Source organism: Gambusia affinis, linkage group LG01 (assembly GCF_019740435.1).
Source record: "Gambusia affinis linkage group LG01, SWU_Gaff_1.0, whole genome shotgun sequence".
Classification (NCBI taxonomy): domain Eukaryota; kingdom Metazoa; phylum Chordata; class Actinopteri; order Cyprinodontiformes; family Poeciliidae; genus Gambusia; species Gambusia affinis.
Window position 1 is genome coordinate 41,909,176 of NC_057868.1, and position 25,278 is coordinate 41,934,453.

General features: G+C 36.5%; 1 protein-coding gene across 1 annotated transcript in view; it reads right to left on the bottom strand.

The window, feature by feature from the left end:
* LOC122832769 (rho GTPase-activating protein 26-like) overlaps positions 1-25,278 on the bottom strand; it is a 75,564-nt gene that overhangs the window by 7,791 nt on the left and 42,495 nt on the right. Inside the window, 18 exon segments of the mRNA XM_044119852.1 lie at positions 50-209; positions 3,050-3,155; positions 7,776-7,834; positions 7,969-8,053; positions 8,130-8,167; positions 8,169-8,199; positions 9,515-9,580; positions 10,708-10,744; positions 12,160-12,238; positions 14,061-14,155; positions 14,466-14,566; positions 14,822-14,951; positions 15,844-15,948; positions 16,200-16,310; positions 16,401-16,502; positions 20,325-20,396; positions 20,735-20,796; positions 22,879-22,974. Of these exon segments, the coding sequence (XP_043975787.1) occupies positions 50-209; positions 3,050-3,155; positions 7,776-7,834; positions 7,969-8,053; positions 8,130-8,167; positions 8,169-8,199; positions 9,515-9,580; positions 10,708-10,744; positions 12,160-12,238; positions 14,061-14,155; positions 14,466-14,566; positions 14,822-14,951; positions 15,844-15,948; positions 16,200-16,310; positions 16,401-16,502; positions 20,325-20,396; positions 20,735-20,796; positions 22,879-22,974 (1,535 nt within the window).

Here is a 25,278-nt window from a genome sequence, read left to right on the forward strand (position 1 = left end):
CTGTACAATTTTTTGATCATGCCTGGACTCACAGCACTCCTCCTCTTACCCTCTCATGGTGCTCTATGAGGATTTCCACCACAATGTTTTGGAACTTGATGTCCATGATGGCTGCGACCGTCTCCTCCTGCGGGCGCAGCAGAGTGGGTCCAAAGACCACGCCCAGGTTGGCGACAGTCATCAGGTTCTGCTGGTGGTGACTGGCCACGCTGTGAAGGAAGAACAAAGAAAAAGGGGAACCACATTTAAATAAATGCAAAAATATAATACAAAAACTGAAATATCTGACTAATGCCTAGTCATTGTTTATTGAACTGAAATCTGCTGCTTCTTGTGATTTTTTTGAATCCCCCCAAGAAATTTTGATAACTAAAAATAGAAAAAGATAACCGTCTGCTTAGACAACATGACACTGTTGTTGAAAAGTGAAAGGATAAAAACATTATGCATAGAGACACCTACTATAACGGGGATTTTCTATACCTTTGCTTAGGTCAAATTTGGACTGGATTTATTAGCTAAAAATGCATTTTTCAGAACTAGAAGCAAGAATTTGCCAATAATAGGGAGAAAATATCCTATTTCAGAGCCATTAAACCTGAAAAATGATAATGATAAATTATTATCACCTCTTGTATTGTTTTTAGAGGGCAGTCAAGTAATTTTAAAGAACATTTTGACAAAAACATTGTGTCTATGTAGAAAAGGCCATGTCACCAATTTGGAAATGTTTTAGATATTTAAAACAGAAAACAAATCAATAATTGATAATTATTAATATTGACTGATATAAAAAGCAAATATATCAAGATGTTTTTCAGTCATATCATCTGTCCTGTTCAAAAGAGCTTTTGCCTCAGTAAGAGAAGGAATAAGCTATAAAATAACTTACCAAAAAATACAGAATTTCCCTTTATTTCTACAAATATTGGATGAAACCACTGTCATGCTTCTTTTCTTAGAGCAACACTTTGAGGGTCACAAGATGATATTAGCTGCATTAGTTGGGCTGCCTATTTGAAGGCATCATTATGACAACATTTTTTTCAGCTGAAGAATCTATGGAGAGGCCTCCCTAAGATCTGCAGACCCCAGTGACCCACAGTTAGAGTTTCCTGGTGAGATAATAACAGAAGATCTCTGAGGTTCTCTGTTTATACTTTGATTATGTTATTTGTGCAGCCCACACAGTTCTGTCTTTGCTAGTATTCAAGTTATAATGTAGCTGATTGGCATGTATATAAATACTGGTACACTGGTATTTTAGGAATGCATATTTACTTAAGCTCCAAACTGCCATTACATAATGCTCGAACTGAAATCTACTGATGTGATTTCAAAAATAAAACATAAAAGTTTCATTTTGTTAATTTTGCCAGGGACATATTTTGCAAGGTCACAATGCATTTTAATCTCCTTTGTAGACGCTTGGTCATAATACAAAGTAATTTCCTGCTAAAACTTAAGAGATAGTGCATTCAGGAGAAAGGAGCAGACAGATGGGCTGATGCAATGAAAGGATAAGGCCCCTGGCTGCAGCTGTCGCCGTGCACAAAGTCATAAAAATCCACTGTAAATCAACAGCCTGACAAGGACCTTTGCAGAAAAGCTGAAAGAGCACAGAGAACAGGAGGGCATCGCCTGTCTGCAAGCAGCAGGTCAGAAAAGGACAAAGCATAGAGGAAGACTGGGAAAGTCAAAGCAGTTTTCTGTCTAAGGCATGTTTTTGCTTCTGCAATGAATTTTACAATTAAAACAATCTGAAGATAGTTAAAGCAAGTGAATCTACCAACAAAAATAGGTTAATAAAATAACCTATTACAAATGGTTGGACTCATTTATGCATTTGACTTTTTACATATGTAAACACTATCTCCTCTTTAGCAATGATGAAATCAACCTGCAGACTGATAGGAATAGAAAACTGCAAAGATCAAAGGTGTGCTCTGATACAGTCACCATATCTATAAAGCGGCTATGATGATGGCCATCGGCAGCTATAATCCAACAAAGCTTGTGGAAATATGCTCGCTACCAAAAGGCCTGCATGCGCTCACCCACAGGTAGTATAAACATGGATGATGACCCATTTATCACAGATTGCATCATGCTGCAGCTCCAGAAGGAAAGCCTGATAAATCCACTGGGCTTAGATGCAGGTTTAGACTGAATACACAATGTCAGTGGAATACTTTAGCAGAATAATCACACATAAGCCACTACTGTCATGCCATGAGTTGTTTTTAAGGCTGGGGCTCAATTTGATTATACAGCAATCAATATATGAATGCATTTATAATTCAATAGATTTAGCCAGAGTATTAAAGTGTATTAATTTAATATGTTGCATATGTGGTGAGGGAGAAAAGTAATTATAAAGAATGGTCAAAGACTAGATTTTGATAATGGTTTGTATGCAGAAGTCAGATTTTTTAACTTCCAAGTTTTTCCTACTTGAAATTTTACTTTAAATTTTAAAGTAATTTTAATTTAATTTAAAATTAAATTTAAAGTACAATTTAATTTTACTTTAAATTTTAGAAAATTTAAAATAAAACTACCTAAACTTCAACATGTAATATGTCTACTGTGCATACAAAATTTAATTAAAGTTAAATTTCTGATTTTTTTGTATTGTAATAAATAATCTGTATTTGTGACGATCTTTTAATTTGTTAATGCAAGACTAAAAATTCCTGACAGAAACAGCTTGTCTATAGTCCTGCAAATACATTTTTAGTCAAATTTGGTTCTGGACTCCAGCTAGCAGATCCAATATCTTTCATTTTCTTCTGGTATAGTCTTTTTTTTTTTTTTGCTGATTTGATATTACTCCCAATCCCTTCCTGGAACAGAAAACCTGGGAAAAGAGATTCTCCTGTTGGCTCCAGGGTTTCCATTGTAAACCCACAATGCATCAAATTACATGGAAATTTTACTGAGTCTAAGTTTTTGTTTTTTTCTCAGGATTGATGGCAGAACCAATCAAGAGATAATGGACTCCACCAAACGGATTGCAGGAGACAGGTTGTGTGTTATCTCCACCTACTTGGACAGGTGTTTCATCAGCAGCTCCAACATTTGTCTGTTCTTCTCAGGTAATCGGTGAACAAGAGCATGAATCTCTGTCACTCTGGCCTCTGGGTTGTCCATCTCTGAGGAAAGACACATATAGGTTATTTGCATCACATCTCTTTTTCTCTCCTAAGAAAAAGAGATGTGAGGAATCAGGACTCTTTAGTAATATCATTTACCAATACACTAACTCACTGACTAACAATGCAAATATATTAACAACATTATTACTGTCATATGTTACACTTTCATGCTTTATGGTGTCCACAAAAGGAAATAAAATCACATAGCTATTATGGCTTAAAAAGTGGATATGTTGTTATTCTTAGTTTTAAGTGAATTGTTACGTAACTCTGTACTGTTAATAAAAAGATATTATTTGTTAGTCAGAAGTGACAAATACTCAAAGAAGGTTTTACAAACTGGAGTTGTATTTAAAAAAGAGTAAAGCTTATTTACAGGCAACTATTTTTATTGAACCAGAATTTAGAAGCAGCATTTGTAGATACGCATGGATGTAAAATTAAATCCAAAATTATTCATACCATTGCCCAATTTATATTTATATTATTTAGGGATGCAACAATATGACAATTTGAGCTGATGTTGATATGTGACATAAATATTTTAGTGGTTAAAAAAAGTGAAGGTGTTTTAGCATTAAAGAGTGTTTATTAATGCATATAAAGTCTGGAAGTTGCATTTATTAAACTGGCAAAATGGCATAAATATTCAAGTCACATATCAAAACTATCCACACAAATTTTGACATTAACACTGTAACCTATTAATTTGCTGGAGATCACTCATCTCTGATCAGAGCTGCTGGAGACTTTGCCTTGTTAATGGTTAAGGCTGACAGACCTGGTATTAAAGCATCACAGCTTTAAGTCAATAGAAAGGTGACAGCAGATCAGCCCTCAGGATCTGGCTGTCAGCAGGAAGTAATGAAACACCGACTTGACTGCAGGGCTGGAAACCTTTTCCACACACTTTAACACTAAAAGTATCTCCATAACAAGTCAACTGCTGCAAAGGCCAAAGACTAAAATATAAACCAAAACTATTATCGAGAGTATAAGAAGAGTAGTGCAAGACAACTCAAACATGTCCTAATAAACATCTAGTGTCAACACAGACAGTCATCTGATCAGAAATATGACACCTACTTGTCATTTCCTAACATGAACACTACAAGCTGCAGTAGGGAATGTTTATAAAAAACAGTTTTGATCTACTACAAAACTGTTAGTAGATCCTGATAGTAGAATAAGAAATAGATAATCTCTGAAAAAAATCTAGTTTTTCTGTATTCTCCCAGTGGTCCTACTGCTGTTTGCAGAAATACACCGCTCCCAGAAACAACCAATCAGAGCCAGGAGGAATGTCTTAACTGTGTCAATCATGCTTTTGTACATGGTGCTCACATCCTTCCCACATTTAGTGCATGCTGTCGTTCAAGCTCAAGATTGCTGGTGTGCTGTGGCTGTGCTTGTGTCAGAGAAACATCCTAACCTACCAGTGAATACCAGCCTGCTTATTTGTTTAAAATGCAATTAAATCCTTTCTCCACAGAGATAAAGAACATTTGATGAGACATCAACACATGAACATTGTTTAATGAAGAAATAAGAATTTTTTGGGCATGTTATTATTTTTTTCACATGGTTTTAACTGTGAACAAACCAAAGAATATTTATTTAAGAAATCAATAAATTATGTTTACATTTGTTGTCCTAACATGACAATTTTTTTAAAAGTTCAAAGGATAAGAATATTTTTGTGAGGCTCTGTCTACAAAAAGCAGCAATCTAGTTGTGGGGAAAAAAACCAGAAAGTGTTTGAGAAATAATTTCAAGCTGTTCATAGTTTCTCAGTTATGCAAATCTTTCCCATCAGGGCGTGAAGACATTTGATTTACAAATTAGTGGATAAAGAGAGTTCACGTCTGAACTGACATGAGGGGAGAGAATAAAGGGCAACGCACATCAGTGGTGTCAAACAAGGTGAAGTCGTTTTCTATTTAACAGCTGACACAGATGGCATCTGATTCCATCAGCACCATCAAACTGATCTGAAAACTACTCCGTTTAGAGGAGCTGATTCCTCTCACAAAACATTCCCCAGATAACGTTCCATAACCTCTCTGTCTCAGAACCGTCAAGAACAACATTCAGTTTGAGTTAAAGGCACCAATTGCATATTAAATATGTTTTAAAGGCACCAGTCAACAGTTTTAGAGATATTGTTTGATCAAGCATCGACTGTGTCTCATCCATTCTCTATAGCCAATTGCAAATTAAAAATCCTTTCACCTATCGGGTGAAACCAAGCAATGATTTAAAAGATAAATATCAGTGCATATTTGTTTAATAGGAAAATCCAAACTTGTTAGACCAGCTAATTGCTAAAAGGTTCTTTACTGGCACTGTATTGCTTCTCATTTCTTCACTCAATTTAATATAAAACATTATCATAAATTGATTGGATATTTGCTTAGTTTTTAGAGGGTTTAAAAATGTAACATCACAGAAAAATATTAGGAAAGGATCATTTTAGTTAAACTGTACAGAGGAAGTTAATAGGTTCATGAGAAAAACATGTTACAAGCAGATGTAAGCACCCAGTAAAGTCAATAAACTGGTATTCTCCTGTCAGTGAGAACAAAAGACAGGTATGAGAAGTCAGACTCCATCCTACCACACCTTCTACTCCTCCTCATTTTTCCTTCCTTCTACACCAAACTAGTTCCCACAACATCCCTTTCTTTTACTTCAACCCATGTCTCTTTTTTGTCTAAATCTGATATTTGACACAGGATGAGAGTAAACAAAGAGAAAACTTGAGGAGGAGCAAAATGAGCGATGGTGTTGGGAGGAACGGGTTGGGATGTGAAAGAGAGAAGGAGTGAGGGAGGAGTCTGTAGCGGGAGTTCAAACCAGGACAGCGTCCTCATAGCACTCTGGGAAGAGCCAGGAGACAAAAAAATAGGAGAACTCAGCCGCATTCTTCCATGTACCGATTCATGCTGTGCAAAATTTAACAGGCTTTCCAAAAATAGTGCAAAATTTTAATATAGGGAAATTAAACGACAAGAATTCCAAGCGTAACATGGAGGAATACTCCACATTTAAATATCGCTGAAACACCACAAGCCTAACAGGCAAACATATAGAAACAGCCCTTTTACTCTCTCTGGTTGGCTTGGCTATGTATGGAGCTGCTTCCTGGCAGTGTTGCCAGGGACACAGAGTTATTTCCTGGAGTTTATTCCCATTGCAGCTGAGATTTCCAAAGGATTAACAGTCAAACATAGAAGACCTGTCTGCCCATCCTTTTAGGCCAAACTCAATTAAAATAAAATACACTTGATTTTACTTTTTTTGAAATAAAGTACAAAATAGATAAAATGAGAAAGAAGAGCATATAAACATGCACTGATTTGAAAAATATTTATGCCCACTGTAACATTTTCACATACCGTCGACTTCCAACCACAGACCTTAGTCTTAGAATATATTAACTTCAATTTTTTTTCATAAATAAAGATCTGAAAAGTGTGGCATGCATTTGTAGTCAACCACCCCACAGAGTCACTACTTTGCAGAACTGCCTTTCACAGCAGTAAGTATTTTAGGGAATGTCTCTACAACCTAAATACAAATCTAGAGATTCTATTTTTTACTTGTACTGAAACTCAGTCGTATTGAATGGGCTGCATCAGTAAACGGTATTTTCTAACATTTGACGTAAAATGTTAGGTGGATGTGGGTCTGGACTTTGATTGTGCCATACTAACACAGAAATAGGTTTTTATCTGAGGCATCTCATTGTAACTGCAGCTCCTCCAGAGGTACCACAGACCTTTACGCTGCTTCACTGATTGACGCTCTCCTTTCTTTATCTATCACTTCAGGTGGATAACCATAATGCTTTTTACAACAAATTAAACTTATAAATCTTGACTGAATACTTCAAATTTCTATAAAAATACTTTAAAAATCCAAACGGATCTGATGGTTCTGATGACTTGAGGAAGAAAATGTGGACCAGCCTCTGCTTGTAAGAGTTTATTTTGTATCCCAGCAGCAGCAGGCGAGGAATGCACTGGCCTGAAACGACTGCTTTGGCTGTTGGACACTTGAGATAATCAATCTTTTAAAAAGCAGAATAAGCCAAGTTTTTTTTTTCCTTCAATAGACACTCTACATATGAAACTCAGAATTTTTTTAAGTTGGGCTTTTGCAATAAATTACCCCAAAAAATAGACTTCAGCAAGTTTGTACCATTACGTTCAGTAACCCGTAGCTTTCGTCCTTCATGTCAAATTTGAATCTGTATACTTCTCATCCGCACAAGCACACACACGCAGGCTGGAGGCAATCTGGGTCACAGACATCACACAAAAAAAAGACCCAGAAGGCTAAAATAATCCCCATTTATCTCATTCATATGCTGGTTCAGATGCTGTTGTGTTTTAAACTCATCATAAAAACTCACATATTACAATGAAAATATTGAAATCCATGCTTAATCCGTACCAAAACTGTCTGGGACGATTCAAGAGGATTTCATCTGAAATCAGCAACAAACCAAAAACTCTTTGTAGGACTTTGTGTATCCTTTTTATGAATAGCTGTCTGTCCTGTTTTCATGAGCATTTGGGAGGCAAATGAGGTGCACAATAAGAAGAGACTTACTGGCGGCTTTGATGAAACTCCTCTGGTACTGGTACGTCATGAGAGGAGCAGGAAGCATCCTGGAAAACAGATGTCACGTAAACTAATATCTACTCAAATAATAAAGCAGTTAAAATAGTCTGCCTCCTTAAGAGATGAATCAAGCAGAGTGTCCAGTTATTAAAGAGATATACATGAAATGAGCCACACACACCTCAGATAATGTTTGATGGCACTCGTTATTGTTTTAATCTCCCACTCTGGGTTGTCCAGCTCCACGTCAGCACACGTCTTAGGATCTGAAATACAAAAATATGACTCAGTTTCCCCTAAATGGACTTGTACATGCTTGAATGTGTGTGTTTCAGTGTTTACCTATAGTCAGGCTCAGTAGTTTTTGTACTTTGGAGCTTCACGATTCTGTACAGACCCTGCTCATCAATACCTGAAGACGCAGAGATGAAATAAGGAAGTTATACTGAAGATATTTTAGGTAATTATTAAATAAGGAATATAGAAGCTTGACCGTTCTTGAGTAGATCTGATGTATTGAACTGAAATACAAAAAACTATATTTTTTTCTATTTTATAATTAAATTTAAGGTACAGTATCCTTCACGAATAGTTGGACCCATAATCTCATACAAGAACAAAATAAATATGTAATTTATTAGAGCCAAGGGAACAGAAACAGGCCCACAGTATGATTTACTCTACACCGTGCCTAACAGTGAGCATGAGGGGCTTCTCCAGATATTCATACTTTGATTCACAAACTAATTTGGAGAGGTTGCTGTTGAAGAGCTCAATATTTAGTAACAAGGTGAAAGTACCCAATTTTAGCTGAATCTCAGTAGCATTTATTAAACACACCCCATTTACAGCTTTGATCTTCACATTGGGTTGCCCCATGTGGAGGGGGCTGGTAAGGCAATATTGTGATGAGTCTAAACAAGGCCAGTCAGAATTTATTGTAATAAATTACTTTATTAGTACATTTTGCCGCATTTCACCATCCAAACTGAAATTACTTAAATAATAAATGACATAATCATAACAGTGTGAATGTATCTCCTGAAGAGTGAAGAGCAAAAAGAAAGCAGCAACAGATCCTGTAAGGGATTGGATGAAATAAGGTGGTGTTTTTTTTAACATGCAGACCTTTACTGTGACATTTTAGGGGAACATTTGAAGGCCGGGAGTGTCCAGAAACATCAAAGAGACTCATAAGGTGGCAGCTTCAATTTTATTTGTGCTAGACGACGTAAACTTTTTCAACATGGCTTGCAATGTCAAGGATGCCAATTAAAGTACATAAAAGTGTTATTCCACCAATAGAAACACCAATATTTACATATATAGTGTCATTCTGTAAGTATACCTGGATCAAGTCCACAGTATTAATTCCCTCAGTGCGTACCGGTTCATGGACATTTTATTTTCATTGTTTGGTTTTGTTTGACAGTTACGTCTGTTTTGGTACAGCTTGATGAAAGGCCCAGTAAATGGATCATCTGCACCAAATATAACGGAGGAACGATTTACAAAGTTGTATCCCTTTTCTAAGACTTCTCAGAGCTACCTTAGACAACAAAATTTTATAAATGGATTTTTACATAAAACACTTTCCTTAAATAAACATAAAATAAAAGAATCCCATGCCAACTGGGGCAAGCAGATGTCAGCTAAATATATGCAAAAGTAAAATAAACCACATGAATGAAGCAGGAGATCAACCAGATATACCGTTAACATTATACCTCGAGTTTCCACAGCGTAGATGAATTTTTTCATGACATTGAACCCAGTAACATCCAGCTGGGCCACTGTTGATGAGAGACAAACAAAGATCATGAGGCGATTAGCAGCTTATAAAAAAATACATGATGACAGGCTCTTCCTACTTTAGATTTTTATACACTTTGAAAACATTTCTTCTCTTTTCAAGCTTTTCTTTTGAGCTAAGAGCTTGATTTGAAACTTAAGAGAGTTGGACAGATGCAAAAAGTTAATTACATTCCTAAATATTTTTAGGAAAATCAAAAATCTGTTCAATTGTAGTATTCCGGCAGGCCATCCATCTCAGTTTTAATCCGTCCAGGAACTTAATCTGACCAGATTAAACATCCCCACATGAGAAAGGCATCAATGGTCACCTATTTCCTTTTACTCTTTAGCACTCATCTGTCATCACATCATATGTTTTGGTTTTACTTTACTCCAAAACTTTGCTCTCCCTAAATTAATAGCATTTTTTTAGTTTGCTTCATTTATATATGGTGATCTCAAAACTATAAGAATGTTTAGTATATAGGAATTTTTTTTAGGTATGTAAAAAAAACAAACATTACTCTAATAACGTTACCTTTGCTTATTGGGTCCACTTTCTCTGTCATACATTTAAGAATTCTCCATATATCTTATAGGCAAATTTTATGCACACCAACTCCACTTCTAGGGTTCACAACTGAGCAAAACCCAGATGTGTTCTGACAAATGGACAAAGCAACCATTGAGTTCAGGAGAACATGTCTAAATCCCACCCTGAGGTCAGCTGAAAGGCTCTGATAGGTTCTTTTCTCACAACTGAACTGTGTTTTTCAACATGTTTGTTTAGACATGAGAAGACACTGCATCATGGTTAAAAATGTGTTTCCAGTTCAAATATTTTAATCTCTAAACCAGGGGTGTCAAACTGCAGTCCTCGAGGGCCGCTGTCCTGCAACTTTTAGATGTGCCTCCGCTGCACCACACCTGAATAGTATAATTAGGTCATTAGCAAGGCTTTGGAGAACTGATCTACACAAGGAGGAGGTAATTAAGCCATTTCATTCCAGTGTTTTGTACCTGTGGCACATCTAAAAACTGCAGGACAGCGGCCCTTGAGGACTGGAGCTTGACACCCCTGCTCTAAACCCTTTGTATAAATAAATGTTTAAACTGATCTACTCACTGCCTTCAGTTTGGCTGTCTTTGTTGAGATTGTACACCTGAAAACAAAAAAGAACAATAGAGAAAAAGTTATTCTTCCTCATGAATGAAACTTTCTCTACCAAACTTTCCCTCTTGGCACAAATAGAAAATCTTTAACAGGTTATTAATCTGTATATGCTATTGGGAAAATGCATCCAGACATCACATTTAATTTGGTTTTAGAACACCCTGTAAATCCAATTAGCCATATCTGCACAAAAAAAATAGAAAATGATTGCTTTTGTGTGTCAATTAAAGGACTTTTATTCATAAAACATTTTTTTTATTTGATAAATAAGTTACGCTCGAGGTTGAGTATTTATGCACTTAAATGGTTTATGTTTTTACAAAGGCAAAAATTTGACAGTTTCTGGTTTTATCTCAAAAAAGAGGTTGAGATACTAATGTGACTCATGAAAACAATAATCAGTGTTTTATCTGCAGTAATGAGGTCACATCCATGCGAATATGTGTTGAATAAATGTTCTGAAAAGTATTCCAAGGATATTATTGTGTACACAGCCCACATTATGGGGGAAGGGCAGCCCAAAAAGGGTTTAAGTCAGCAATTTCAAACTTTCAAGTTTCAAAGGCCGTTGAAAACATTTTCACACCCCTTGAACATTTTCCGCAAACATACGTGTACTTAAGAGGGATTTACTATCACAAAGCAGTGGATAATGGCGAGGTGAGGCATAAATGACGCGTGGTTTTCAACACTTCTATAAATACACATAAAAAGAAGTGTGACATGCAATTATATTTAGGTTCGCCTCGAATCAATACATAGCATACTCTGCTGTAATTGCAGCTGCACATCCTTTGGGGTATGGCTACAAGTTTTGCCCATCTACAGACTGAAAGTTTTGACTGTAACATACAAAGCTGAATAGACACAAATAAGCAAAGCTGAACTAAATTATTAAAGCCTTTTTAATAAATGGATACAAATTTGAACATAAAGCTCATGTTAAGAACTTCTTTTTCAAGGGTGGCCTTATCCTGCTGTAATGCTCAATCAGATTGAACTGATTAAACTCTAACAGTTACAAAACAAACATGTCTGAACACCAAAGGTGGCGTTACAGATGAGGCAGAAAACACAAGCATATTTTATTTTACAACGGGTCGCCTGAGTTCTGCAGCTGCATGTTCCAGCTTGCGTGGTGTCAATTACCTTTGCCCGTTTGCATGCGGACATGAGGGAAGTGTCGAGACATGAACAGTTCTGAATGTGGGCGCAGAGAGCAGCACTAAAACAGTTCAAATGAGCAAAACGTAAAGTTTGTAAGCCTAAACTAAACCATTTGTTGTACATGTGAAAAAGTTGCACAAAAGCTCAGAGGACATGATGTCCCCTTCTCTCCTCCTTTGTCTCCATCACTGTTTGTCTTCGTCATATAAGCGCAAACTGGTAACCATGGCAACTTACCGGTTCTCTACCATCCATAGCCTCCATCCACAACCTGCGATCCTCCTCTGACAGAGCCTGCATGGTGATTATGCCTTGTCTGCACACACACACACACACACACACACACACACGCACACACACCCAAAAGGGACATTAGCGTTTTAAATTTTATGGTAAGTGGCAAACATTTTCTGTTTGAGGCTCTTTGTTAGAGATCAACAAATTTCCAAATGCACATGAAGAAGCAATTCGTAATACCACATTTTGCACAAGAACAAATGCCTTAATATTAAAGTATACCTGTAATTATTACATTTTATTTGCCAACCCTGTAGTAGTAAAAAAAAAAATCAAAAAACTTTCAGACTGATTTGAATATGAAAATTAGATATTTTCCCCCTCCCAAGTGTGAAACGTGTTCTGTTGCATGTGCCAGAGTTCTGATTCTAATCTGCTGAAATCTGATGATCAGCTGCTCGGATCAGATTTTTCCCCATAAAAGGATCATTGGCAGATGATGGATGTTCCCTGAAAAATTTATCAGCTAGCAAAAATGTATTAATCCACAAAGAAAAGACGAATCATTCTGAGAGGAGAGGCATTCATTGTGTGTTCTCACATCTCGGTCATTAAAACAGTCTCATTAGCTAAGTCTGCCTCTGCCTTCTTACAAGTTCACAATCGATCCTAGTCACTCTGTCAGCACAAGAACATTCATCTTCTTCTTGCTCCCACGCTCTGCGCCAATCATGATCCACTGCCCCGAAAAAGGACATCACTCATCCAGACGCACTCTGGCCAGAAAGCACAAACACATCCTGCAGCCTCTGCTGCTAAGTAAGAAAAACTTCTCAGCCTGTTCTAATAGTGGTGGAAATTAAAGGTGAAAAACTTGGAAAATATATCATCAGTTTGTACACTTCAAAGCTTTTTCAAAAAGTTGTTAAGTCACAAGAGACAGAATACTCTTCTTTTAGAAGCATTTATGCTTTTTAAAATGTAAAAACAGTATGAAAACACCAATCAAAAAGACTTAAAGGGCAACAAATGCAAAAAAGAGGATGAGGAGGTAATGTAGAGAAAAATGTGGAAGAGCTAGAAAAAGAACTGCACAGACAGAGAGCCAACAGGTTTCTTCTTAATTAAGCCAATGGCACCCTCATGTGTCTGTGGGGGCAAATTACAACACTGCAAAACCTAATGTTGGGAATCTGCTTTGTTAAATTGTGTTGATCTAATATACAGGTTCAGCTCAATAAATAAGAACATCAATAGGTTAATTAATCAAATCAATTAAAAATGTTAAACTCTTTTACAAAGATTCAACAAAACAATCTATACTTTTAAGCGTTTACTTTTGTTAGATTACATTATCCTAGGTCAAAATGAATCCCAATATTCTGTTTCTTAGAAAATGTGAATGATTTTTGTGATTTCAGGTGAAAAACTATGTTTGAAAAGTCACAAACAGTCACTGCTACTGAAGCAGGTTGTTCACAGAGTGCTGCATTCAAGGATATTAATGGAGAGATGAGTGGAAGGAAAAAGTGTTGTAGAAAAAGGTACACGGCCAACAGGTATTACTGCAGGTTTAACACAATTTTGGAGCTAATATCAATCAAGAATTTGGGAAAAAATATGAAATATTCCCTTTTTTATTTGTTTTTGCATCTATGAGTAAAACCATTAAACCTGGCAGAAATAAACCCTAGTTATTTCAGGTTGTTTACATAATTTTACCTTTTGAACTAAATTGTTAAACTAAATAAATGTTTCAATGATATTTTAAGTTGTTTTAGAGCCACTTGTCAGTATAAATAATGTAACATGATAATAGATGAGTAGGTGAAAGGAAAATGGTTTCAGTATCTTGTCAATTAAAAAGATGAAGCAGGTGATCAAACAACAAACTCTCTAACCTGTCCATGGCCTCAACATCAAAACAGAACCTCTTTTCTATGGACTCCGTCTTCCTCCTGGTGCACGACTTCAGGATGAAACTCTCCTCCTCACCCTGATCAATAAAAAAAGAGAGGAAAAGCACAGCACTGTAGTACAACAATAACATTCACACAAACAGGTATTTCAACTAAACAAACATTTCACATGGTGATGGAGTTTAGCTTGATGAAGTAAAACGAATCATTTGCTCTTTCTGAAGCTGCACATTAATTGACACACTATATTTCTGACTGAAAATTTCTTGCTAAATTTTTTTATGCTTCAAAGTGAAATGCTACTTTGTGTTTATCTATCACATAACAAATTACAGAATGCGGTTTAAAATGAGGACAAGAACCCTGATTGGTGAGTGACACACTCACCATTTTGCCCCCTGATTTGGGGTCAAACACAACCATGGCGAACTTCTTGGGCTCACGGTGGTAAGTGCAGTAGTACTTCACCCACGTAGAAACAAAGGGACCTGAGAAATAAAGAACAAGAGCTCAGATGATGAATGATTGCACCAGACAGGAAAGAGGATGGAGCAATAAAGAGAAAAGGTCAAAGAGATACAGATGGACAGAAGTAAAACAATAGCAGCAAAAAAAAAGCTGAGTAGGCCCAGGTACAGGGATAAAATGTGCTACCATGGAAACCACATGAATCCTTTGCTGCTGTCAGGTCACAGATACAAGGTGGTTTCTGTAAGCAGAAACCAAGGTGGGCTTCTACTCACGCTTCTCCAGCACGAACAAGTAGCCCTCCATGGTGTGCTGGCTGACACTCTTGTGCTCATGAGGGTTCTCCTTCATCTTCCTCATCAGACTCTCAACCTCAGACCTTGTGCTCTCAAAACGGTTCCTTGTCTGTACGCACAAGTACAAGAAGCAAAATCCGTTCTGATTACACATTACCTGATTTGTTTTCTATCAAATTATGCCAACAGAAACCTTCACACAGGCAGAATCACATTCTAAATAATTTCTAAACAGAAAATTTGCTCCTGTCAGTAATATTAGAGTAATATAACTAATATTTGCTAACTGAAAATCTTTGTAGAATTGTCAAGTATTGAATTTGCAAAACGTCTTAAGAAATAGAAAAAAACCTCTATAGGATTAGGATTATTTAACTACTAATAGTTACATTTATGCCTTTTATTAAATTTGACATTTTTGTCTTTCATACCTCCTTAATAATGTCTGTTTCACTTACCATAGTTTTGGGCCAATTTAAATTTCTCAGTTAGTGTTTCTAGCTCTTAGATCTCCAAAGTGTACGCTTGTGTTGACATGAAGTAACACTTTGTGTTTTGTTCCAGACTCCTGCTCCTCTGAGACCAATTAGTAGAATCCTATTTAAGAAGCTGCATGTAAAGGACATTCAAATAGATCTTTGTCCAGTTGAATGACATATATCCTCACTGATTGTGAAGGTTTAAACTCCTTTTTTGTTCTCTTGAGATAATGTTAACTTTTAGATCAGACTGTCTTTGTAGGAGAAAGTTACATTTTATTTAACCCTAGTTTTCTCCTGCTAAAGTTAGGTAAGCCAGGTTTGTATCTATTTTATCTTGAAACAAATATAGCTTTGTTATGGCATAACTTCCAAAGTTATGGCATAACAAGTAATAACAGCTTGTAGGACACAAAACAGCTGGAAACAATGGCATCAATCAACACAAAAAGGATTTCAATTGATCTGTATTCCCAACTACATTTAAACAAAAGTCTAATTTGTTTGTTTTTGGGTTCTTACGTTCTGTATGCTGATAGTGAGATCAGTTTTGAAGTGGTTGAAGTCCTTTGCTAACTCATAGCCATGATGATAGTAGGTGAACAGGCCTTGAAGAAATGCCAGCAGCTGAAACAAAGCCCAACAACAACAACAAAGAGGGAATAATATGACCAGGCAGGAAAAAAAAAAAAAAAAATGTTCTTAGCAATGTGGGCAACAACTTTCTTTTATATCCTCAAAAACCACAGTTGAGATGCCCTCAACTAAAACTCAATCATTGTTTGATAACAAAATAAGACACATCAAGGTGTAATGCAAACCATTCAGCAGATGAATTAAAGGAACAGGTATAATAACAAAATGTGGTGTTATCTTACAGGCTCCACAAAGTCAAACATCTTCCTCTCTTGGACCTCTTGCACCTTAAAGACATACTCCAGAGAAACTTCGTAGAAATGCTGCCTCACGTGATCCACCTGGTTATCCGCCTAAAACACAAAATTAAATGCATACAAGTGGTAAATCACAGGGACAGAAGGAGAAACTTATGAGATGTAGAGGCAGATAAATGTCCTTACTTCATGTAGATGGGACTCTTTTTTCTTTGCTGAAAGGCTCAAATGCTTCTCTAGCACTCCACAATATTTCTCTGTCTCTTTGTCATATTTCTTCTTGGCTTCCTGCCACACAGAATACAACACAATTAAGTTTTTCAATCAATATATCTTTATTGATGATCCCCTTTTCCAATAGAGGAAAAGCCTCAAGAAGCGTCACACAAACAATGTGTAATAACAACAAAAGAAGTTTCCTGCACTATATTGGAAATCTTGTATATTTCCCCTTAAATGGTACTATATTTGTAAGAAAAATGCTTTTGTGGGTTGAGCCACAGATTTGAGTTGCTGTACCCATTAAAAACCATCTGAGTCCTTTCTCAAGATAAGATTCTGCAACCAGCAAAACTTTAATAATCTCAATTCAGATGGAACTTGCTCCTCCAAAATGTCAACTTTCCACTCAAAAGAAGTAGATCAGCTAGTGTTGGATAAGTTGTGTTGGAGTGTTGAGTTTCCTCAAACTTTAATCATCCAACTGAATAAATACCAGCAATCAAGAGTCAATAACAGAATAAGCTTTCTGGTATTTGCAAAGAGCATTAGACTAATCTTTCATTGGCACAGTCGACATATATACAACCCTCAATAATATTAATAATAAAAGTAGGAAGAAGCAGCAGCTGTTCAGCTGTTTTATGAGCAAAGAGCCTAAACATTTCTAAAGGTTTTTTCCTCAACATAGAACATATCCTTTTTTATTTTTTTAAAGGACTCAGAGTCAGACTGTCCTCTGTGGGAGCCCAGCTGTTTATCAAACAATAGAATATTTCAGCACAAGGACAAAGGCACATGGTCAGATAATAAGCTGGGTGTAGACACAGAGTTTAAATATCCTGGGGGAAAGTCTTCAAACTAAGCGACAAACAGCTGGGTCTTTCCACTGGTTCAGATGGGAATTAGAAAACAGCTGCAGAGCACATCAGGAAGGATGAGTCCGACTGTAAATATCAAGGCCTCTGTTCAAAGTCTGCCTCCTTGATTCCCTGTAGAGTCTGAAATTACTATCTCTGCAACCAACTTCTGGAAAGGCTTTTTTGTAGACTTCACATGCTTTATGTAAAAGATAAAGAAGCATCTGCAATTAAATAAAACCAGCTAAAGGCCAGATTGCTGTTCTTTTTCAATACTTAAAGAATTTTGATGAAGAAAAAAGTATTATTTTTTCCCCACCAGCAGGTGGCAGTGTGGTACAGTAGATGAGGATGTTGTGACCTTTCGGGGCCAAGAAATATTTCTTTACAGAATCCAACATCAGCACTAAGTTGACTCATCACATTTACAATGACGGCATAAACCGCTGATTCAATATGCCAAGTAAATAATCACAGAAATCCCACAACACAGCCATAAGACACAGCCATCACACTTTGTAGGTTCAGGCAAGCATTCACCTTATTTATCTTACAAAATTAAAATATATCTAATTTTACTAAGCAGGTATTTTGTTGGGGAGGTTTTAAAGACAGTTTATGGGATATCTGGGTTCCTATTTTTCAAATCCAAACAAACTGTTGCAATAATTCCACTAAAATATTTTTGTGTAAACATGCAGTTGAAATTTCAAAACAATTGAGGGCAATTGGGACAAAGAGGCCGCCAAGAGACAAACAGCATCACCACAAGACCTGCAGCTATTTCCCACTAGGTTGTGGTATTTATGTGACAACAATCTGATGTATTTCCCATGTGTCCTGACAAAGAAGCAGGACAGAAGCTTTTATATTCCAGAAAAAACGCAAACGCATGGTTAAAATCTCCCAAAATTTGTTATGGTTTGATGAAAACCAACAAGAACTTTTGTGACACAGTGCCAAATGCTGTGTAAAGCAACATTGTGCTTTACCATAAAACACCAAATCCACAATGAAGCACAGTGGAGAAAGCATCATGCTCTGGGATAAGAGCTGAAGTCATGATCTCAGAGATTTGGAGAAATTAGTTGAGATGGATAAACATTACTATGACAAACTGAAAGATCCTAGGGAAACTCCTACACAAACAGACTGAAAGCTGAAAAAAGAAAAATAACTGAAAAGGTGTACTAATTAAAACACTGAAATAATCACAGTTTAAACAAAGAGCTGCACATAGGTACAAGTTATTTATAAACACAATTAAAGCAGGAAATTAAGAAGATTGTCTAATGTGCAGGGATAGGTTATCCTCAGTGGTCAGTAATTTACCCTCAACATATTTGTTTGTGCTCATTATTGATTCTCAATGTATTTACGTAAATAATTCAAGCATTGTTAAAAGAGAACAGAGAGTGGCACCATATTACCAGCAGCACATCATGTACAAACAACTGTTTGAGAGCAGTTTTCAGTAACATTTTCATGACCCTCAAATTCATCTGGGAATAATGTTAGGATGTACAACTAGAACTATGTCTTCAGCTTACATTTGTTTCTTCAGAGGTAGGAAAAACTGTGTCAAACAAAGACTTTACCAGTTCACTTAGTGCTTAACTAGGATTATCATTGTGACCTAGAGACTGCACATCCGATCACTGTGTCACGATCAGACAATGACTGAAAACAATGGGAATGGTCAACTGTGAACTACGAACAATGTTTTATGGAAATCTGTGCTGCTGCTTATTTAGGTCCTTCAGCTACTAACTGCATGGATCAAGCTTACCATGACCTAATAAAGGAAGACTACAATCTGTCATATTTACTACACAGGGGAGGGGTAATACTAAAAATGTGTTGAACCTGAAAAAAGCTCCTGTTTTGGGGATTGTTGGAATTGTTTTTACAACCCTGATCTATTTTTGGGTCTGGAGCTGCCAGCACTGTTTTTTGGTTCATACTCATCATATTGTAAATCAAATTTGAGATGCCTGCTTGCAATATAAGATTTTTTTCCCCTTTAAAAGGGGATTAATGGCGAGGCAGAGGCAGCAGTGGATCCATGTCTGTCTGTTCTCCGAATATTGACCAAGTTCTACCAAAAGTAGTATACCTATGAGGAGTGCAGCTTTAATACTTGTAGTACAATTTTCCAACATTCAAAATAAAGTGCTAAGTTTCTGAAGCCTTTTTTTTCTGAGTTCAGTTTGCATACAGCTAACTGGTGCTGCATTGGAACATGCTACAATTAAATGATGCATGTTGTAGTTGACACACTGAGTAGTGTAGTAAAGTAACTTTTGTAACTAGGGAAACCTTGTGCGGAGTTAAATACTTAGGCTGCACTGCAAAAACTACAGTACTGTAAAAATATCCATCTTCCAATTAAAAGAAAGGATGACAAGAAAGAAGAGATTTCAACATTCATAATAATGCTAGTGAATAAATTAAGTTTAACTGTGATGAAATGTAGTATGCTGAAAAGGGTGAGTTTTCAAAAGTGTAATGTTTGTATTAGTAGAACACTTGTTAAATGAAATTAATTTATATGGTTTACACATTTTGAAGTGTTTTTTGTTCCTTCTTTATTTACTAGGTAGAATCCAGGCAAGCAGGCACCTTAATAGTGTAGCAAAATTAGCGTAAAAAAACATTTGTTTACTCTGTTATTTTACTCAAAATAATCTGATTGTCCCCTGTCGTCTCAGAACTATGTAAGACCTTTGTCAATTCTCACTGTAGCTTTTAATAAGCAAGTTTTATTCCCATCTTCCTTTACCTTCTCAAGTACAAACATGAAACATTTCAAACATTTTCCTGTAAATATGGGAGCTATGTGAGATTTATTTTAAAAAGCATACAACCTCTATCAAAGTTTTGTGTGTTGTCCAACCGCTACAACAGCAACAAAAAAAGGTTTATTGATCAATGTTTCACTGGCAGTGTGAACACATCAATACTCATTCACAGCTCATGTATGTCCATTTCTGGGACTGGTCCTGTGACAGTACAGAGTTGCTCCTCTTACCTTGGCTGCACTGATTTGTTCTTTCCTAAACCTCTCCAGTGGAATAATCAACACATCGTTGGCGTTTTCGATCTACAGAAGGGTGGACACACACAGATATCTTCTCTCATTCAACAGCAGTATATCTAATGGCATGTGTGATATGAACTTAATTAATAATTATCAAACTAGAGCTGTTCAAGTTCAGAGAACATTAACAAAATCTATCAGAGACAAATTATTTAATGTAAAATATCATGAGATACTATCGATAGTATCGATAGTTTCTTAAAGATATTATATAATCAAATCCTTATTTAAACATGTTTTCATGTTTTGATCAAAGGTTTTCTTATGTCAAATAAAGGGAAAAAACCCAAAAGAGAAATATCCTAATATGTATTTAAATAATCAATGCTTTAGTCACTCACCATCCTTGTCCTTTCATCCTCCAGGTTTTGTAGGACAGCTGCAAACTCCTGAAGTGACTTGGCTGAGGAAAGTCAAGTTGATAAAAGCAACAAATTAGACAGATGAAAACAATAAATAAAACAAGAAGAGGTCTTACTTTGAAACAAAACTTTAATTCAATCCAGTTGAGATTACTTTTCATATAAGTGCAGGCAAAAGCCAAAAGGTGGGTTTGAATGGAATTTGTACTTGATCATGGGTCCTTCAGAAAACTCTGTAAACTCATTTTGACAATAAATTAAGTGGGAATGAAATCCCTCTTCAGAGGGTTTGTGTCTGCTGTTTTCACAGTGAACACAGTTTCCTGGATCACTGGCAAGCGAGACACTCCTACATTGTTTGGGTCAGAGTTTCCACTTGAGTTGCCACTGCCTGTCTAACACTTCAAGCGCATATACAAACACAGACACACTTCATCTCATACTGAGCACGTGCAGAAAGGAGGAGTACTTGTGAAAATGACAGCTTCCACAGGAATTACAATCACTACTGCTTTACAGTCAGATTTTACAAATATTGTATCCAGTCATGTAGAACTACATCTTAATTTCACCTGTTTCATACTATGCATCACCTTGCAGCAGCAGACTCCATAGCAGGGAGAATATCAGTTCTGACATGTCTATGAATAGTCCACACAAACAACAGTTCAGCCCAATTGAGTGTCAAGCTGTTCAGGAAAGATAACTGGGGATAGTTAAACAACAGCAGTGGGTGGGTCAGAGCGAAGCTCAGAGTCGCGGCCTGCACAGACAGAGCCGGGCAGTCATGAGAGGGGTGTGGCGCCGGCACTCCTACTGCAGGATGTTTGAACAGAAATTGTCTAGATAAATACTGGGAATTAATAGTTTTATTCTTCAGCACAACATTGATATTAGGCCTGTTAGCTTTAGGTCTGCAACTCTTAAAAAGTGACTTATTTCTTTGTTTCTCCATTGCATACATTTGTGTCTGAAGCTCTAGCAATTAAAAAAAGATAGATCAAAGTTTGATTTTCACTTTCTTGGGTTAAAATCTATAACTTTTGAAATCTTTTAAGTCTGCAGAGGAAATGTCAATTTGAAAGATATTAAGTGACGCTGCATTTGCTATAAAATGGTAAGGAAGAACAGATGTTGTGCATCTCACTTGACTTCAGATAGACAGTAAGTATATCATAATAAACCGCACCACTAGTTTGTTTGTGAGTCATATCCTTTTAGTTTCTTGGTAAGACGTTTGTCAGTAAGTGTAGCTTTGAAATAACTTATTATGACATAATAAAAACAAACTGCTACCAGATAACTGTCACATAGAGTAACTAAAAATTCAAAACTGAAATAAAACTCAGGAAAGGAGCAAAGCTCTGAGTTTATGAAACAAATATGTGAAAAGTAGAATCTGACATGAGAGCCAGTGTGCATTCAGTAGCCCTCTGCCGGACGGTAAAGCAAAAATGCAAAAGGATGAGGTATTTTTTAAATTAAAATCTAAAACGGAAAGTAAAGTGGTATAAAAAAATATTTGACCCTCGAAGGAGTATTTGAGGGTCAGATTGCTGCTCGGTGTAAAGGGGCAGTTCATTTATTCTGATCCAAACTTGTTTGGTTCGGATCAGGTTTTACTCTTAATGGGTGAAATCTGTTGTTTGATCCGAACTAATTTATTTTTAATAAGATAAATTAATAGATATTAATTAATTTATTAATAAATGTATTATTAATAAATGTACAACAATTTGCATCTATTTTAAAGGATGAATTTCTAAGATAAATAAGAAGACTTAAAGTGACTTCCCACACCCCTCAATACCATCTGCAGACATGAGCTCTAGAAGACATATTTGGTGCTGAAATCCTTCTGAGCAGGAAGGAATGTACCACAGACTCTCACATCATGAAAACATTTGTTTGGTTTAAATGTTTTCTATAGACAAAGTTTAATCCCAAAATAGATCAGGGATTCTGAAAACATCTTTGCAGATGAAAAATAAAAAATAGATGAGGAGGCTTTTAAAAATGACCTGAAATGCCTGTTCTCTTCTACACAGCATTGTCATGAGTGCATTCACAGGCATTCTTTTTCTGACACACTGGTGTCTAGGGTAACATTTCAACACACTCACCAATGCATATCTCGTCATCTGTTTCAGCATCACCAATACACTGGAATTTGAAGTCGTTGAGAGAGTCTGCAAACTTCCTCTTTGCTGTTGACAAACCTGACAGAACAGAAAAATAAGAAAAGACTCATGTTAACTGAGGCACATTATAAATAATATGCTTTTCTAAATTAAACTGTGAATGTGGATGTAATCGGTTGTATAGACTCATAAAAGGCATTGCATGTTTGTGTAAAATTAGCATTAAAGTATGTTAGATACCTGCCTTCTATTGCAGTTTCTTAAAATAAGTAACCTCTCTTATGTCGTGACATCTCTTGTTTATCTGCACATATGTTCGTGCTGCAAAAGTTCAAAAAGTTATATTAGCCTTAAGTCACATTAGCCACATAAGGCAGTAAAAGTCCTTCAACAGTTGCATGTGAATCCAAATAAAACATAAGGCACTAAAAGCGCCAAGGAAATAGACACTCGAAGCAAGTTTGGCTTCCCTTGGATATATAACTCACGGGCAGATTTGGCTTCACTACAGCATTTCCTGTTGCTGGGCTGACTGAGGTCAGCCGCACACACAGGCTCAGAGTGAAATAGGGGCAGGATAACGAGGAAGGCACAAACGGAGACACATTATTCATACGTTTCTTAGAAACCACACGTTGTGGGGGAGGTCTCGCATGCAGTCCTGACTAGAGGAATCAAGGCGCTCAAGTAGACTTAAAATAATGATCATTTTATATGGTTGGTTTGGGGATAATATCTGGTCTTGTGTTTTGGTGGTCAAAGAAGAAAGAGAAAGACTTAAAGGGGTAACATTATGATGTGGTAAAACTCAGCAGGGAAGTCTTACTTCTTAAGAAGGAGCAGGACATATTCAGAACGAAAGTACCGTTTGAAATCCAATGATAGTTTAGAAAACAAAGATAGGATTTGACAAAAATGACAGAAATGGACAAATCATGTCTCTTACAGAAACATGTGGGAGTCATGGGAAGGACAGTAAGTGTAAAGAAGACAGGCAGTAGTTGGCTTTGCTCGTGTACATGCTGCAGTATCGGTGCAGTTTGCCAGTCAGAAATGAGTCCCAGGCCTCTCGAGTCCTGAAGAAACTGCCAGAGAATTAGACATGTTGCTGGCACACTCAGACATACATCATTTTCTCTCTTAAGACTGACACAATGAATCACTGTAGGATGTCACCAAGCAATGAGTTAGAGTGGCTTTACCTCATTAAAATTATCCAAAGAATCATGAAACTGAAGCCAAAGTCTGAATTTAAAAGATAAGATAATCTTTTAGATAATCTGCTAATACTAACAGAATAGTAGTCTCAGGCTGGAACCAAACACTGTAAACAGTAAAGGTGTGTAGCATCTAATACACATTTAATGAATTGAATTACTGTAACATGTGTAATTGATTATTGTTTCTGATGGCCACCAGAGGGCAATTCTTGTGGTCAAATTAAAAAGGCTGTGTTCCCTCATAACCCATTACCTCTGTGAATAGTTTTCTAAAAATGTGCATTTCAAATGGCTCACTTTTAGCTACCTTCAGTGCAGCATCATGTTCAGTTAAATCTCAAGGGAAAAAGCCAAAAAAACAAAGTTTATTCTTAAGACTAGGGTTATTGTGATCTCTTAACTCAGTGTTTCCCAACCCTGGTCCTCAAGGGACACTGTCCTACATGTTTTAGAGGTTTCCGTGCTTTAATGTGCCTGATTCAACTGGTTGCAATTCAACAAACGCCTGTTAATCAGTTATCAATTGAAATCAGCCGGACTGAAATAAGGAAATACCTAAAACATGCAGGGCAGTGTGACTTGAGGACCAGGATTGGAAAACACTGTAACTTATTTCTGTGCATTTTTTAACACTTGAATCTTTCTGGGCAATAGGGTACTTGTCTGCAACCATTATTTACCCTCCTTTAATCCCACTCCATCTACTAGAATCAAAAAAAATTACTCAGACAGAAGTTGACCTCATAAATGACCCTGGTAGGGCAGAGGCATTTTCATATCAACCTCCACCTTGATGGGTGGAGCTTAGTATCTAAATTAGCTCTTAGTGCCTGTATTTCATTTCACCGCCTTACTTTAATCCTATTGTAAGGACCTTTTTAATATACTTTTCAATTTCTACTTTGGCTATCTGCAGACAAGTCCACAACTTTAACACTACATTCACACAGGAGATCTTGATGCCAAACTCCTTTTTTTTTTGCTGAAATTCAATTTTTTTTGTAGTTGCTAAGATGACATGATCACAATCAAACTTCTGTGTGAATATCAACCCTCATGCTCAAATGAAGTACATTCACCTACCATATTGCTTTTAATAAAACTTCAATGGCAGAAGTAATTACAACACAGTTATGATTTAAAGGTCAAATCTTTACTCAAT